Source organism: Alligator mississippiensis, chromosome 1 (genome assembly GCF_030867095.1).
Source record: "Alligator mississippiensis isolate rAllMis1 chromosome 1, rAllMis1, whole genome shotgun sequence".
In the NCBI taxonomy this organism is placed as follows: domain Eukaryota; kingdom Metazoa; phylum Chordata; order Crocodylia; family Alligatoridae; genus Alligator; species Alligator mississippiensis.
This window is the reverse complement of record NC_081824.1, coordinates 212,472,574-212,490,302: the sequence shown is the minus strand read 5'-3', so window position 1 is coordinate 212,490,302 and position 17,729 is coordinate 212,472,574. Positions and strand designations below refer to the sequence as shown.

At 42.4% G+C, this 17,729-nt stretch overlaps 1 protein-coding gene and 1 long non-coding RNA gene across 4 annotated transcripts in view; one reads left to right on the top strand and one right to left on the bottom strand.

Moving 5' to 3' along the window:
* Positions 1–290: 290 nt before the first annotated feature.
* FAM161A (FAM161 centrosomal protein A) lies at positions 291–17,481 on the top strand. 2 transcript variants are annotated; one of them, XM_019500751.2, is made up of 7 exons: positions 291–461; positions 5,027–5,274; positions 7,126–8,313; positions 8,692–8,859; positions 12,566–12,665; positions 13,962–14,116; positions 15,474–17,481. In XM_019500751.2, exons 1-7 carry the CDS (start codon positions 336–338, stop codon positions 15,796–15,798), a joined length of 2,310 nt encoding a protein of 769 aa, XP_019356296.1. In that variant the 5' UTR covers positions 291–335; the 3' UTR covers positions 15,799–17,481. The 2 variants fall into 2 exon arrangements, with proteins under 2 accessions (XP_019356296.1, XP_019356295.1); XM_019500750.2 differs by lacking the exon at positions 8,692–8,859 and having other exon boundaries at positions 292–461.
* LOC132246520 (uncharacterized) overlaps positions 15,449–17,729 on the bottom strand; it is a 76,417-nt gene continuing 74,136 nt past the window's right edge. For both annotated transcript variants that reach the window (XR_009457855.1, XR_009457862.1), the window contains one exon: positions 15,449–15,587. This is a non-coding gene — a long non-coding RNA (uncharacterized LOC132246520). The remainder of the gene's footprint in view (positions 15,588–17,729) is intronic.

The window sequence follows — 17,729 nt, the reverse complement described above, 5'->3', positions numbered from 1 at the left end:
TGGGCAGCCCAATTTGTTTTACAGAACACCCCTCAGGAGTTAAAGCCTGATTGAAGCAACGGCTTAGGAACGAAACAATCGCAAACTCTAAGATCGGCCCCGCCGCACTTCTCAGTTCTTTTCAGCTGGAGAAAAGCCCCCAACCGCGGAGTGACCTGCCCGAGCCCGCTCTGCAGCCCACACTGGCGCCACCGCTCTGCTCAATGGGGAGGGTCACGTGACGCCGAGTGCCCCGCCCCCACGCAGGCGGGCCCCGGGGGGCAGGAGGAAGCCCGCCCCGCCCCGGGGGTTTGTCCCGGCGGCGCCGCCGTAGCGTCCCAGGCAACCGCGGCGCCATGGACGCGGCGCACCGAGCCGCGCTGCTGGTCGCTTCCTGCCTGCACACGCCCGTCAACGCGCGCACCCGCGCGCCGGCCGCGCTCTACGAGCGGCAGCAGGGCCCGGTCGCCGCCGAGGAGCAGGTACCGCCCCGCCCCCGCGGGGGCCGCTTTAACCGGCCACGTGCCGGGGCGGGGGTAGGGACCGGGCCTGCCAACCCGGGGGGCGGCGACCGGCACGGTTAAGGAAAGGTTGGGGGCGGGGGCAGCCTAGACTTGCAGCTCACAAGCCAAATCATTGCTGTTGCAGTACATATGGGCACACATATATACATGTATGTGTGTGTATTTATGTATACACGTCTGCACATGTCTTGTGCATGTGTACACGTGTGTGTGTGTGTGTGTGTGTGTGTGTGCAGGCATGTACACCCCCCCCAAAAAAAAAGAGAAGTCAGGCCAGGAAACGCCTCCAGAGGTCACCTAGTCCCACCCCCCCTACCCTGACACAGGATCATCCCTAACCAAACCGTCCTACACTATCCATAATCTTAGCCTTAACAGTAGCTAACATCCTGCTTATGGCCTTGTCCCCACTTCAGAGGAAGACAACCCCCCCCCCCCCCACCCCCCCAGCCTGTACCGATCTGTGCACGGGATACAATTTCTTCCTGGTCCCAAATACAGCAATTAGTTTGATCCTGCGCAGAGGGGCAACACCCACTAGCTAGGAATGTCTGGGTTTAAGTCTCAGCGGGAACACTGGCAGACCCAGTTGCAATCCCCACCTATGGCTGCAGCCAACACCCAATGCTTTTAAGGAAAACTTAAAAAATAAAGCCCTGGCATGCAGCAGAAACAGGGGGTGGGGAGGCCATAATTCCTTCCCATTCCCTTGCTGCAAGCAGCAAAGCCCAGAAGCATGGGAAATACCCATAGTACATAGGCTGTGCCTACATCATCTCCAACCAGGGCTGTCCAGCATCTTCTTGAACCCCTCCAGTGATGGAGAGTCCACAGCTTCCCTAGGCCGTCTATTCTACTGCCTCACTATTGTAATGATAAGAAGTTTTTCCTGATATCGAATCTAAACCATCTTTCCTACAACTTCAAGCCACTGGTCCACATCCTTCTCTCTGCAGCTACAGATAAAAAGTGTTCTCCCTCTTTTTTATGGCAGCTTTTCAAGAATTTGAAAACTGCTATCATGTTCCCCCTCAAGCGCCTTTTCCTTAAGCTGAACATAGAATCATAGAAAATTAGGGTTGGAAGGGACCTCAGGAGGTCAGCTAGTCCAACCCCTGCTCAAATAGGACCAGCCCCAACTAGATCACTCCAGGCAGGGCTTTGTCAAGCCAGGCCTTAGAAACCTCCAAGGATGGAGATTCCACCACCTCTCTAGGTAACGTGCACACGCACATATACACACATATATATGCGCACACATGCACAAATATACGTGCAGATAAATATATACCCATATACACACATGTATATACATGTATATGTAGCATAACCTTTCCTGAGCCCAAGTTCATTTCATCAGATCCTGTGAAAAGATGTGCAAAGCAGTGTATAAAACAGAGAAAATTATCTGAATACTTAAAAATGAAAGGTAGGAAGGGAGGGAGGGAGGGGAATAGAGAAATAGAGGAGAGGTCAGAGATGAATGTTACAACTGTCATTAAGCAGCAGCAAAGCTAGATAACTTTCCTGATAATCAGGGAAATCATGAGTACGAGAGAAAGGGAAGTGTGAAATGTGTGGTGGTGAAAAGCAAAGAAGACTTGGAAAAAACTGAGAGATTTCTGGGAAGTAGGACAAATTGTTGCTGCAGAGATACGGAATACGTTGGAAGCTCAGCTAAATGATCCTGGAGCCCAACACCTATTTTTCGGAAGAGCATTCATTGGGGGGCGGGCAGAAGGGGTAATATATAAAATATAATTTTATTAATTTCATTTTGTTTTAAGAAATCCTCATAATACAATGTGCTGGTCAAGAAAGGTATTTATATAGTTGGTGGTGTCCACCCAGTTTGTCACCGTGCTTAAAACAAGTGCCCTCAATGTTTCTATAGCTGCAGCAAGTGGCAAGGAGATCTTGTTCACAGTGTCTAAATTCCCTAGGCAAAACGCATCATTAGTAGCCCCATTCAGAGGAGCCCTATCCCAGAAACTCCCGAGAGACTGAATCAAGGGGTGGCCCCAAATTCACCTACGAAAGTACAGGTTAGCATGAATTTAGTTAATCTTGGCTAAGTTATGGGCATTGCTATGAGTTGGTGAATAACTTTTACATTTAGAATAAATACAGACTTTGAAAAGAGCATTTCTAAAATCTGAGTGACAAATAATGTAGTAGTACACATATACACACAGCATGCTGTCTTCCTAATTTAGAAAACAGATGGTAGTACTGCATCACTTGTGCCCTCACAAATCTCTTAATGAGCTTTCTACATGCAAGTGTCTGAAGAGTGGATTTAGTTTATGTCCAATTCAAGAGAAAAGACCAGGATCTTCCTATATGGATTTATTTATATATACAAGGTCAAAAGAAATGCAAGGAGGTGTATACCAAGATATATTAATTAGTTAAATTTGGTCTTTCATGGGTGCACTCTAATTGAGATCTGTTACTATTTCATGTCTTTGTGATCCTATAACTAGGTTCATGTTGTGCTATGCCCTCTCTACTGTATGAAACTTGACTTGAAGACTAATGGAGTGAAAACTTAACTATAAGTATATTCAAAACAATAATTTTCTGTTAGAATTTAGGAGTGCATTAAAAATACACAGCAGTTATGATAGAACTCTGAAGTTCTCTACAAAGCAAACTTTTATCCTAATATCATAGATTTAAAAAACCCCAAACAAATTAGTTATATCACCTTAAAATACATTATGTTAAAAATTATTTAAGGACAGCTCTTTAAAAAAATCTAGAATAACCTGTTTTCATAATATGTATTTTCTAACTTCCCAAAACCTTAAAGAGTAGGTGTGTACCGATTAAAGATTTTTTGGGCCGATACCGATGGCTGATTATTAATGCCCGCCTAGAATGCAGCCCTGGCCCAACCCCTCCACCAGGAAGAGGCTAGCATGGCCCCTGGCTCCAGCCCGCACCAGCAGCCTGCCCTCGCCCCACACACAGATGTGGGGGGCATGTACCCCCCCCACCCATGGCTCCCCTGGGGGAACGTGCAGTGGTGGGATCCAAGCTCCTCAGACCAGCCGCTCGTGGCTCAATCCCATGCCCTGCCCTGGTTGGGCAGTACCTGCCCCAGCCCCAGCTTCCCTCCTCCCTCACTGTGGGGGGCAGTGATCTGCCCCTCCCTCAGCCCCTTCCCCACCAACAGATTTACCAGCTGGATGCTGCTCTTCAAGCTGCCAGGCTGGCTGTGTGCATGCTACAACTGCGTACATGTACGCAGCATTTATCGTGACATTATCAGCTATGGAGATTTCTACTTTTCCACACAAGATACCAGCTTATTTCCAATGCTTTGGCAATAGGAAGTAATTTTTAAAATTATTTTTCTAGGTCTTTCCATGTATACTTCCATCAAATAAGTTTACGTTTATAAAAATAGTTATATAAAAATTGCAAAAGTTGTAATATTGCATAAACTTCTTTGATATAAAGGCAAAATTCTCCACATAAACAGAAAAAAAATATAGCTATATAACTTGCAGAAATGTTGCAAGTACAGCAACAATGTGATCATAGGACTTGTGGTATTAAAACCTGTATGTATTTTCTTTTGCTTAATTATTTAGTTCAGAAAATAAAACAGGAATAACCTATCAAAAGCTATTATAAGGATTTTAATGGTGACAACTCTATATACATTTCTTTTATGTTAGGCCTTTGCCCAAATCTGTCTGAAATACATGAGCCTTTTCTGTGCTTGCCAGAGAAATAGCATGAACTTTGTTTCCCAAAATTGTTTAGTCTGGTAGTGTTCAACCTTTAGCCCACATAACCATGTCATCTGGCCTGTAGGGCTTCTCATGGGTCTGGAAATTTGGCAGTGGAGGTAATGGTAGCAGTGTTTATTGCCCCCATAGCCACAACAATTAACACTGCCACTACTCCCTTGCTGCCAAATTTCCAGACCCATGGGAAGCACTGCACTCCGGATGACATGGCCTCATGTGCCACATTGCACCGGCATGTGGTCACTCCATGGCTGCATCTGGTGTGCAGGGTTGGGCACACCAATTCATACCTATGGAGTGACCCTGCATGTCAACCACATGTGGGATCCAGCCCATGGACTGGCCCACTGGGATGGAGAGTTTGAGCACCACTAAGTTTAGTCACTTCTCCAACTTAGAAGAATGCTGTTGTTTTTTGTTTTTGTTTTGTTTTGTACAGACAAACTTTAACAAGACATTCTGTTTTAACGGATTGCTGTAGGTTAGGGTTATATTTCTGAAGGAAGAGGAAAGATGGAGAGGCTCTGTAAAATTACTGAATGTCAGTCACATCTGTCTCAGTTTACTACTTCATACCACTCGGCATACAATTCTGCAAGTGTAGCAATGGGAGGTTATGTTGGTGCAAAAGTGTTCCTTATTTCAGGAAATGGATAACAGGCCTGCTAAGTAATACAGCACACATTATTTTAACAATTACTGGCAGGTCACTAATTCATTTTAATTGTTAGAAGGAAAACATATACAATATTTTCCTAGGATGGCTTTGACTTGTACCCAGAGCCTGAGAAAGAGCAAAACTCCTCACTGAACACGGATTGTGAGGACTGGATAGACTTTCCCAAAATGTGTCGTTCCAATCAGGAGTATTATTTGAAGCTGGAAGAACTGAAGAAGGCCCACTTGGAGACTATGGCAAAACTGGAAATCATGTATCGGCATAAGTTGCACGTGAAAGGAGTACACCCACTGGGCAATACAGATGCTGTTCCCAGCATCTGTCACAGGTAAATTTAATAATTATCTCCAGTTCTGCAGTGCCTTTTGTCTGTGGTTCTTAAAACACTTTGCAAAGGTTAGTAATAAATACAGTGCTTTTGAAGTAGGGAAGTATTACTATTCCCAGTCTTTGTGTGTGAATACCAACACACAGAGAAGCTAATGACCTAATTTTCAAAGGTGCTGAATACTTTTAGCCTCCATTGTTACTATCTCTGTAAAGTAAGTCACCAGTGACTCTTGAGGCTACAATACAAAAGTAAGAGAACACCTTTCAGGTTTCAAAACATTTTTCAGATTTTAAGTAAGCCTTGTGTGGGGTAGGTGTCATTCTGTCTTATAGATCAGACATTAAAGATGAACTAATTCACCCAAAGTCTATATAGTGAGTTTCCTATGAGATTCTTATTAGATGTGCACTGATATATCTGTGCCATATCAGATTGGCAGCGATAAAAGGAAAATTAACATTATCGCCTGTCGGCTTTTTTTGGCCAGTGTAGCCAATGATATACCAATAAATATAATGTGCCTTCTGGCCGGGGCCCCAAATGCCATGTGCACGCATGCAGCTGCAGTATGCACGTGGCCAAGAATGCAGCCGGGCAGCATGGAGAGCAGTGCCCTGCAGATAAGTCTGTGGAGGGGAAGAGATGTGGAGGGGTGGGGGGCAGATCAAGGCCCCCATGGTGAGGGAGGGAGTGGGGCAGATCCTTTGTGTGGCAGAACCCAGATCATTTGCATCCAGGTGGTCAGCTACCTGCTTAGTTTGCAGTAGGTTGCTGAATTAAAGATACACTGCTCAGCAAATTGCTAAAGCTTTTGATTTAAAGGATACTGCTTTTCTGATCAATCAGGTCTCCTCAGCAGTCTCATGCAGCTAGTTAAAGAAGTGGTGCCCTTTAAACCAGGGGTTCCAAACCTTTTTATGCTGCCGACTGGCAAACCACAGACCGGAAGTGACCATGGACCAGCAGTGACTAGCATACTGCAGGCAGGCAGCCAACTGTGGGCAGCTAGTATGCCAGTCACTTCCAGACTTCTGGTCCGGCAGCCAACCCTTTGCGGCCCAATACCAGGCTGCAGCCTGGGGGTTGGGAACCCCTGCTGTAAACAAAATAGCTTCAGCCAACAGTGGAAGTTCCTCAGCGGTTTTGTGTGGCTGTTTAATGCGGCTCTGCAAACCCTTAGCTAGTTCCCAAATATTCCTTTTTGTAGAGGGTTAAGGAACCTCAACCCACAAAGTGTCCTAGTTTTACTGTATATTTGAGAATTAAATATATATGGACCTATACACAGCAAGACAAGATTAATGTTCCTTTGTTAAAGAAGTTTAGTAGGGACTTCTAATGCTAAGCTAAAACACTGTTCCCTAACCTGTTTCTAGAACCATGTCTTTTGTCACTTGCAAGAAAAAAATATTGATTTAAAGTGGATTCAACCCTTTTCAATTTTTTTGGATAGAGAGACCCCAAATCTTGTAATAAAACATTCCGTTGGTTGGCTGGCTGGGGTATTGCTAGTAATCTTAATCAGTATAGCTGTAAGTTCTCTTGAAGTGAAATAATATTTGAATTGCCAAGATGCATCTAGTTAGTATTGATGAACATAAAGCTGGCATTTCTTTTAATAGTTACACTGCAGTAGTGATAAGGTGTCTCAATGGGTAAAGGCCCAATAGTGCCTGCCAGTGCACAGACAATTCCTTTCCCCCCTTACCAATGTGAATAATGCTGCCTATCACCTTTGCTAAAATGCCCTGAGAACATGGAGATGGAGAACAGTGACCTGATTATTTATTATGGACTTCTTCCTCAAGATTAAATTTGTTCGTTTATAACTATTTGTTTTCCTTTAAGATCAACTTGGGAAAAGAGCTCATTTCACCCCCTGAATTTACAAAAATCTTTTTCTGAGCCCGATTTAAATAATCCTTTCAATTCAAGTTCATCTGGTGAATCTGACGAGGAATTAGAGTTGGAAGAAGAAAATATTAGTGAAACTGGATCACAGAGATTTGCTAAGGAGCAGATTGAAAAAATGTGGGATGGGTTCTCTGTAGAAGATTATATCCCTCAAACCAAACACAGCTTATCAGATTCATTGGGCCTCAAAACAAGGAGACAGAAACAGAAAGAGTGGTCACCCCAGATCACTGTGCCTAAGCCTTTTCAGATGACTATTAGAGAAGCTAGGAAAAAGCAACAAAATGTTAAATCAAAGTCACAGATTGAAATGGAAAATAACTTATTGAAGAAACAACTAGAGGAGGAAGCAGAATGTCAAAAGAAATTTCGGGCCAACCCTGTACCAGCTTCAGTCTTTCTTCCACTCTACCAAGAAATCATGGAACAGAATGAAGAACGTAGGAAGTCTGTGAAAGAAAGAAGCAGAAATATTCTTTTGGCTTATCAAAGACCATTTAAGTTTATTGAGAGGGAGGAGCAAAGGAAAGAAATTAGAAAAATGCAATTAAAAGACCTTTCTTTACCTGAGAAGAAAACAAAGTTTTTCAAAGCAAAACCTGTTCCTAAATCAGTTTACAGTCCAGATGTTAATGACAAGTTAAAAGAGGAGGAGCTCTATAGAGAAATTAGAATTCGAATGCGAGCAGAAGAGCTGCTGCGTAATTCATCCCTTCCCAACAGCAGGTTGGCTGATAAAGCTGACAATAAGCAAAGGAAACAGAAATGCACTGAACAGAAAGAACTGGTGCATAAACCAAGAATCAAAACTAAGATTCCCAATTTTGAAACGCTACACCAAAAATTCCAAAAGCAGCTCCTTCAGCAGAAACACGTGAAACACATCACAGTCTGCGAGCCTTTCAATCTTCACACTCCCCATATCCCATCCAATAAGTGGAAGATTCTGAAGGATATTCAAACAGATGAAGAAAAGTTAAAAGAAACACGCTGGCCATATACCTCTCCAAGATGTAAACCTCGTAGGAGGTGTTCAAGTGCAAATTCACATCTCCTGGGATGCGAGGAATCTAAATCTCCAAGAATCACAGAATTTACAAAAAGACGAGTCCAAGCTATAAGGTGAAAGATTCAATTACATATTACATATGGTGCAAAATACTTCATAAATCCTTGAGAAAGTAGACTAGCTGTTTAGACCACCAATTAGTTTTTTCAGCGTGGTAAGAAATATAGAACTACAATGCTTACTCTCTTCATTTTAGTGATATCTTTTAGCTACAGAAATAGCCTTTCTTTTCCTCATATTTGCATAAAAGAACAAGTCCATTATTTTCCAATATATGCTTTCACTCCTCAAGTGAAGCATAATTATTAACTTCGGCTCATTTCACCCTTGTTTCCTCCTTGCAATTCTCCCTGGATTTACCCTTGCCAGATCCCTCCTTAAATTCTCCCTAGATTAAAACTAATTCAGCCTTAGTTTACTTTTTCATTCAGGAATTCACTTGAGGAAAAGAGAAAGCTGGAAGAAGAGCAAAAAAAGAGCAAAGCAAAGCAGAAACAAAGAGTGAAAAAACTGCAGAAACTTATAACAATTCGAGCTGAAGCCAATGACCCACATCAAAGCCTAGCTCAGATATTTAAATCCAAAGTAAAAACCTACAGGTATTCTGTCATATTCCCCAAATCCTGAACTTCTAGATAGAAGCTGAATGTTTAATATACAGTGCAGTAGCAGTATGATACAGTTAATGTGTTGATTCATGCAAATGACAAATGCAGTGCACAAAAATGTAGACAGAAGGGAGTATGAACAAATAAATTACATATTTAATCAGAAACTGAGAAACTGGTCTCCATTATGATAATCTCAGATGTATGTGTTTTTCTCCCCCTTTCAATTACTGTACCACAAATAAGACAGCTTCTTGTATTTAAATCTGCATACGAGCTGAAGATAGAACTTGGTGTGCACTAGTAAAAATATAAATTCCTATATGACAAGCACAGTGGCATCTTTAATTCCACCCTTTAATTTGTCTGGATGCTGTCACCCTGCTAGATGTAATCCGTGAGCCCCATCAGCCTCCTGTTAAGCCAGAGTTCGGCAATTATTTGGGCCCACAAGCCACATAGGGAGTACTGGGGAGCTGTTGCAGGGTGGGTCAGCACCCCCTTCCCTCCCCCCTGCAACAGCTCACCAAACCTCCCTATGTGGGATGGGGTTGATGGTGGGTGCGTAGCTAGCGTGGGAGCCAGCAGGCAGTAGCTTCAGCAGGGCTTCCTTCAGGCCATCCTTCTAACTCAGAGAGGGCTGGAGCTCCTGCCTGGCTTCAGCAGCAGCAGACCAGGTGCAGAGGTAGCGGATGGACAGGAGCTGCTGCTGCGTACCAAGTGGGACCTGGTGGCAGCCATAGCCATTGCTGCCAGGGCCTTCTTGCTGCAGCCAGCCAGAGCCCACACTGGGGCTCTCCTTGCCACTGCTGCCATCACAATCAGTGCTGCCTCCAGGCTGCCCTGGGTGCCCATGCCCAGTGGGGAGGAGCTGCAGGGAAGCCTTGGCACAGGCTCTGGGCAGCCACAGCAAAAAGGCCCACTAGGCAGCAGTGAGGAGGTGGCAACTGTGCCTGCTGCCAGGTTTTTCCCAGCACCCAGCAGCAGCTTCTGCTCAGTCCCAGGCTGAATGCCCAGCCCTGCCTCCCCATGCAGGAGGTTGGGGTCATTGGAGCATCTGGTCTGGACCCAACCATCCCAGCAATGATGAGTAACAGTGACGGCAGCTGGGCAGAAGCTCCTGCTAGGTTTGCGGGGAACAAAGCAGGACCTGGTAGGGGCACAACTGGCTCCCCCTTACCGTTGCCTGGGCTTATCACAGCTGGCACCTGGAGCCCATTCCAGGGCTGCCCTGTGGCTCGTACTTGCCACTGCTGCTGGGCACGGGGCCTGGGGTGGCCCAGAGGCGGCGCTGGTGGCACCAGCAGTGGCAGAAGGAAGGAGCCGTAGGGCTGCCCTGGCGCAGGCTCTGGCTGGTGGCAGTGAGAAGGGGCCAGCATCAGCAAGGGGCAAGGCAGGACTGAGGGACCTGCCACAGGCCAGACAGTATTTTGCCCACTCCTGTGTTAAGCTGTGGACTCATCTACCACTCGCATAATATCATTGACTCACTTCCTGCTCTCCTTAGATTTGGTTTGGAAATCAAAATAGAAGCAACCAGAAAATTCAAGATACCTGGACAAAATATGAAGTAAAGTTAAATTTTAAAAAAAGAGAAAAAGAATACAAATAGGTTCCTTTATGTAAAAAAGCTAAAGTCTCATTTTTTAAGAATTATGTATGAAGAATACAGGTGGGGTAAAGTTCTTACAAAATGCACTTTATTCACTTTATATGATTAGGATACAGGAGAACGACAAGATCTTGGGTCTGTGGCTAATATAGGTTGTGATTTCTTATTTTAACACGACTAACTTTTTGTTTTTCCAAGGCAGGTGAATGAGTTAATATTTGTAAGCTGTTTCGAGATCCTTGCATTTCTGTAGTGCCTTCCATCTTAAGTAGTAGTATGACATAGAGGAGATGGGGCACTAACAGTTCTTTAGCTATACAACAGGTCAAATACTTTAAAAATAACATGTGAAATGCCTTTGGAGAGGAACAGCATGAATAAGAATTACTAGTCTGAGAGAGAATAATAAAAAAGGTGGGCAAGGCAAAGGAAATGAAGTGAATGTTATACTAGTGACTAATCATGAGAGAAGCTTAATATGACAACCACATCATGAAATATAATGTAGCTACCAAGAGTTGCTTCCAAATTAATTTTATGTATTAATGTTGACAAACAGTATCCAGAATGAAGGCCAGAATTAAGGAGTCTAAAGATTTGTCTCAGGGAGAGAAATAAATTAGAGCATAGTGATGCTGGACAGTTTCTTGGGCCATGAAGTTCAAGGGAGCAACAGTGAGGCTATTTAACAACTCGGGAGCCAAAGTATTAAAGCTTCTCACTTTTTTTTTTTTTAATGTAAGATTCAAAAAAGAGGGTACCTCCTTTCTCTGAACATCGCTTCTCCTAGACTCTGGTTTTAAAGAGTAAATCTACTGAAATGCTGCAGAGCCTGCCACCAGAATTCACAGTAGCAAACTTTGATAATGTATAAACCACCAGCAGTGTAACTCCACTGATGAGGAATGAGGGAAACCACAGAATTAACAGAGTACTTGTCTTGACCTTCATGTAAACTGCCTGCTGGCCACCATGACTAAGCTCTGTCAAGAATAAGCCTTTTGCAATTGCTACCTGGGGAGGTTTGATGGTGCTGATTTGTGGCTATGTAGTTGTAGTGTCAGCAGTATCTGTCTGTGACGGGCCTTTTCCTAGCTTGAATTTCATCAGAAAATCAAAAGTAACACCTGTTCTTCAACTACAGTGAATAAAATTAAATAAGGAGGGCATCAACACTTTGTTTTAAAGGATACATTGTTAAGACTAAGAAGGAATTAGTTTGTTTCATAATTAACATACTTATATTGAAGTACAGTACTGTTCTTTTGTAGCATAATAGAGCTTCACCAGCCCTTCCCAATTGCTTCTACTTTTAGTTTGGCTTAGAAAAATAATTAAACAGAATTACTGTCAAGATAGAGCATGTTACTTAAAAAAAAAATACAAAGACCCTCACAATGTCCAGTTTGTCATAAACACTGTAGCTTTCAGCTACCTTAGGACAAGGGTGACAAACTCATCTGGCTCATCCACAAGATTGAGTGGGTGAGTGGGGTAGGTTCTGTCCACAAGCTGGATAAATGGCATGGGGACAGCCCCTCAGCCCAGATTGGAACAGACTCTCTCTCCCTCCCCTTCCTTCCCACCCCCACCCCTTGATCCAGCACTTGGAGCATGCTCTGCCCAGCCTGAGAAGCAGATTGTGTGTAGGTTCTGAACTGGCTGGAGCAGGCAGTGAAGTCCCAGACTAGCCAGAACAAGTGCTGAATCCACCATACTAGGAATCCACAGATCCCTGTCTCCACATGTGAGGTGCAGCATCTTCTCTGGTAGGTCAGGACTATACCATATATGGTGCCTGCTCTGGGACTTCTACTGCATGTGGCATCTGCCCTGGTCTGGTGCACTCTGCATATGTGGCTTGTGGATACACATCACCACTTGAGACCCAAGGCCACTTGAGAGCCAAGGGACTGGATCCAGCCTGTGGGCCAGATCTTTGACACCCATGTTTTAGAAAGTTGCATTTCTAGGAGAGACTGGTCTTCATGATGCTACTTTGTAGTGCTACTTGGTACTCATTTTTAAATAAAATAATAACTAAATACATCAATGTAACTTAATATTATTCTTTGCTAATATTAGGATGCATGAGAAGCAGAGAATGCAAGAGTATCTGCAGGCGATGGAAGAAATGGAAGAAAGAGTAAACCAGAGGCCACTGCTTTTGGAAAGAGTGACTCAGGTTACCTTAGCTCACTCTCACTCCTTAATTAAACTTGTCTGCAAATATTGCCTGTTAGGGACAGTATCAATCTTAAATATTTTTAGAGGATGCTTGAAAACAGTTTTGGAAGGAAGCACATCATTTCTCTTCTCACCTGTCCATGGCACTTTTCAGTTTTGTTTGAATCCATATGTCCTTTCCCCATGAAAATAGTTTTATTACCATCACTGATGGTCTAGCACAGTCATTCTCTGACAGCAGTTTTGGCTGGCTGATTGCTGTGTTCCCTACATGAGGGAGAAGGAAGTGCAGTGTACTTGCATTGTAATTAAGAATTAATTTTTTCTCCCACAAACACCTAATATACAACATATTTAATCTGCACATGTTTTTGAGACTGAGTGTTTGTTTATGGGGCTGTTGTTTTCCATTTATACAAGTAAATGCATATGTGTTTTTTTCCAGTTTATATTTTACATACAAACAAAATCTACCACAACAGTGTGTTTTTCATCCTAAAGCATACAAGGATTTGAGCTACTGGTACTGAAACCTCTACTGTGCAAATGGAATTAAATCCATTTGGATTTAATCCAAATTAACCCATTTGCAAATGGCTAATGATTTTGCTCCATTCCTTGCCCAAGGATCTGTAAGATATTCTGAACACCTTGTTTTTGGTAATATAATGGTGCTGTTCACACTGCTGAGCCATGGCAATATAATGTTAAAGAGCTTTCTCTATGTATATTTTGTCAGTAAGGTCCAAACAAACTCTTCATCCCTGGCTCTTGTGATGGTGTAAATAACTCCAAATGCAGCAGAAATAGTTTTTACTGCAGAAGTTTAGGCAGGAGAGTCCTTGTTGGAAGACTCTGTGCTATTCCAGACTGCTATAATGCCTAGTTTTGTGCTTAAACGGAGACAGAAACAGATGTAGTCATGTTGAGAGTGTGGTCCCATGCACAACACACATTTTACTGGGTCAAAAATCTTCATAGAGGGAGCAGCTACACATTACCTCAGCTGTGTAGGTGAGTTCTCTGGACTACCTGTGCTTGAAGGGTTAATGGTGACAGTTTCATCCTATGCAACTTTTGCATCTTTTCCATAGGAGAAGCTAATTTTCAGTAGCAGGTCTGTGTATGTTCCCAAAGCACTACAAAATAAATTAACTAATATGGCTCTTTGGGGAATAAATCACTTTGAATTTGATAGGGTTACTGATGGAGTAAGATTCCATGTACCATAAGTAAAGCATTATAATCTTATACTTAATAATGAAAATGTTTTACTGCTTTTTTATGTTTATAGAAAAATGCCAGAATAGCAGCAGAAAAGCATTACTCTGATATACTAAAAGAACTCAGGTTGTGCGAAGACTTTATTTCAAAGAAGGGTCAGACTCCTAAGCTTCTGTACCCTTCCAGTGATGAAGACTTTAAAAGATATACAGAAGACAGAGAAAGGTAATTAACTAGCAGATTGTTTTGTGTATATTATTACAGTCAGCAATAACAAGTTCTACTTTTAAATATTTCTAGAAGACAAAAGTATTTGTACTTTTCAGGGGACTATTTGGCTGCATTTAGTACTTCTTTTAGCATTTGTATAAAATCTGTAATTCATGAAAGCCACTTAAAATGAGGTGCTTATGTTCATTATTCAGGGTCCTCATATTTATTTGACTACTGGATATGTAACTTACATGAAAAAAACACTACATTTTGATTTCTGATCTTTTAATCCAAGAATGTCAAACTCTTGGCTCTGTGGCCTGGCTCTAGCTCCATGGGGCTTCTCACAGGTAGCACCTAAGTAACACACCTCCACCAGTAGGGCAAGAGGGCAACAACATTAACTTGTCTTAGGTGTTGGCCTCATTGACACAATGACTGTGGCAGTCATGGGTGTTCAAACTGCTGCTGCCGCATGCCCCACTGCTGAACTATCCCCAGCAGGATCTTGACCTGGAATTTTAGGGGGGTGGGAGGGGGGCGGCAAGGGGATGTCAAGTGACAGCAGTATTAACCCCTGTGACTGACAAAGCTGCTGTGTTGGTGGGGCCAGTATCTATGGCTTCAATGCCACCATCACAGAATTGTCTGCAATAGGGATCCCAAACCAGGAATTCAGTGATGGGGCAAGTGAGAGCAATGTTAGTCTCCCAGGCATTGGCCCTACCAAGACGGTGGCTTTAGCAGCTGCAGGGTTAACACAGCTATCCTTCATGCCACTGCTGAATTTCCAGCCCTGTAGGCAGGATCTGGAGGTGGGTCTCCCAGGCCAGATAAGCCATTTTCCATGGGTTTGATGCTGGACACTCCTATTTTAATCAGAAATCCTAGCAGATTGCTAATGAGTTTTGTTCTTATAAAATCTTATTATTTGGGGGGGGAACCCTCTGAGAAGTGTTCATTTGAATATTTCATGTTAAAAAGAATTCCATGCCACACTGAACAGCTTTTGCCAGGATTTGGGAAAGTGCACTGGAAAGTTTACACAGTGCACAGGTTACAGAGGGTGTTCTGCATTACCACTGGCCAGACAAGGGGCAGCAATGGAGGGGTGCCACTCTGGAGATTTATGGAACTTCACTTCTCGCAGAGTAAGTGCACACAATATGGGAGGCTAACATAATCCTTATAAAGGAAATAGCTTCCTTCACCTTAAACACAAATCCTCCTAGCCCTGTAGAGACAACTCTGGTTGGCCCTGGCTACCAGGATTTGGGCCAGAGTACATTAGAATTTTATTCTGTTAAACACCAATTTAAAAAAAAATCTCCCACAAAAGATCAGTACATGCAACTCTTCTTCTTTATAGTCTTAATGAGGATAAAATACAAGAAAGAGAATCCTGTAAGGAGGAGGAACCAAGCCCACAGTCTGACCAATCCTGTGAGGAAGAGGCAGGAATGAGACATCAATCTGACCAATCCTGTGAAGAAGAGGAAGAGAAAGCAAGCTGTCAATCTCATCAGTTCTGTGATGGGGAAGAGGAGGCAAGCCATCAATCCCACCAATCTGAGGAGGAGGAGCAGGTAGAAGTGGCAAGCACTCTGTCTGATCATGATGCTCTCAAATATAAGGATGAAAAGTATGAAGAATGTGGTTCAGAAGAAAAACCTAGTGATAATGAAGCTGACTGAAAAGAGAAGGAGGTCTGTCTGCCTCCTATTACTTCAGGCCTAGTGTTCAAAACACATTTCATTGCTGACAGTGGAAGATATGCCAAAGAAAAACCTAACTCTGTAATAGGGACATTTTGAATTGTGTATGTTTGGGACTTTTGTGAATTTGAAATTATAATACTCTAGGGTGCTGAAGGATAAGGATTTTATTCTAGTGAGAAAGAACTAACTAATTTCCATTCAGTGGATACAGTTATTTTGTGTGCTTTGTTCTAGACTTGGAGAGTACGAGTGCACCTTGGTTCATAAGAAACATTATCCATGGTTTAAAACGATTGAATTTCTTGTGTTCCTGTTGATTACTGCTTTGGATCTTCACATGTCTAGCTCAGCCTTGATACTGGCAAAATAAGGAGAAGCACATCCATCAGAGAATTTTTTTTTTTCATTCCTAACCCAAGGTTTTAAAGCAACATTGCTTCTTACTTCCATATTTTTGGAATTTTCTCAATTTTAACCAGTGGAATTCCATGTATGTGACTCCCTTATTATTGGAAGGTCTTCTGGAAAGCCGACTGCCAGCAACAATCTTCTGTGCAACTGGACTTCCTTGTAACTGTTTCCAATACCTAAATTATATTGCAAGGAATATTTATATATAGTGCCCCATTTGCTTCTAAAATAGGGATTAAAATACAATTAGAACATGGTTCCTCCATTTAAACTCCTGCAGGTATTTCTAATGCTAAAAGAAGGGTGGGTTCAGGGAACAAAGTCATATAACATTCTGAAGCAGAACTTCATTTTTTTTACGCTGTAGATTATGTGTTAGTGTCTAATCATAGTTTCAAAATGATGTGTTCTCTGTATTATAATTTGTGTCTTTTATCCATGCTTTTTGAAGAACTGTTGCAAGATTACATAAAATAATTCATTACAATGTAGATCTTTACATTATATTAAGAACGCTGTAGTCTTTATTTAGACAATTAAGAGACACTGCACATTGGAAAATTGATATTAGTGCAAAAATTCACTTCTGCAGCTGTTTTAATTTTTTATGGAAAGTTTTTTAGTATAGCTCCTCTTTGCATACTTGCTACATTCCCCTCCTACTTTCTTCACTGACTGCTACTAAAGATTGTTTCTGCCCCCCTACCCCACCCCACCCCACCCCACCTTTATTTCAGAGAATGCTTTCTGGTTCCCTTTCCTACTCTACTGCCTTGTCATCATCATCATAGCCAACATTAAGAGTAGAAAAAGGAAAATTATCTACATAGTAATACACAGTTACTGAAGAACATCAAATCACATGTTTTGCCCGCTCAATAAAGGATTGAGCAAAATGTCCAAGCAGTACATAAATGCAAAATAGTTTGTAGTAACCAGCTAACAAAGCATTTGTTAGCACATTGAATTTACAATAGTTTTTGATGCCTTTGCAATCAAGTACTATGATTTTATTTCCCTTTCTTCCAACATGTTATACAATGCTATTGACCAACTCATTTTTTAAGTGGTTGGATCTGTATCAGGAGACTTTTGCTAAAATTTGGAATTCAAGTCAAGTATTTGTCATACGTTTACATCAACTCTGCAACTGTGACACAATGTGCTCCAGGTTGAAAAATTCACTTCTTCACTGTGTGAATTCTGATTAAGTGTTTTCTTTCTTAAATAAAGATATCCCAGAAACAGGTTTGTTTCCATGTCATACAAAGAAACAAGTATGTGTTAATAATAACACAATAGTCAGGCAACTCCCTGACACAAAACTCAAACCTGGTTTGTTTAGGATTTAAAAATTAAGTTATTACACACTTCCACAGTTGGAAGCAAGTTTTCTTTAGTTTTCAATCCTTCCCCAGCTAATGATGGAGTCAGCAGTGAGGTTAGGTGGCAGTGGTAATATATATGTGCACTGAATGTGGGATTTGTGTGTAAAC

Coding starts and splice junctions, on each gene's coding strand:
- FAM161A (XM_019500751.2), top strand. CDS start 336: ATGGACGCGGCGCACCGAGCCGCGCTGCTGGTCGCTTCCTGCCTGCAC. Junction 8,314..8,691: donor AGACGAGTCCAAGCTATAAG/GTGAAAGATTCA, acceptor TTTTTCATTCAG/GAATTCACTTGAGGAAAAGA. Junction 14,117..15,473: donor TATACAGAAGACAGAGAAAG/GTAATTAACTAG, acceptor TCTTCTTTATAG/TCTTAATGAGGATAAAATAC.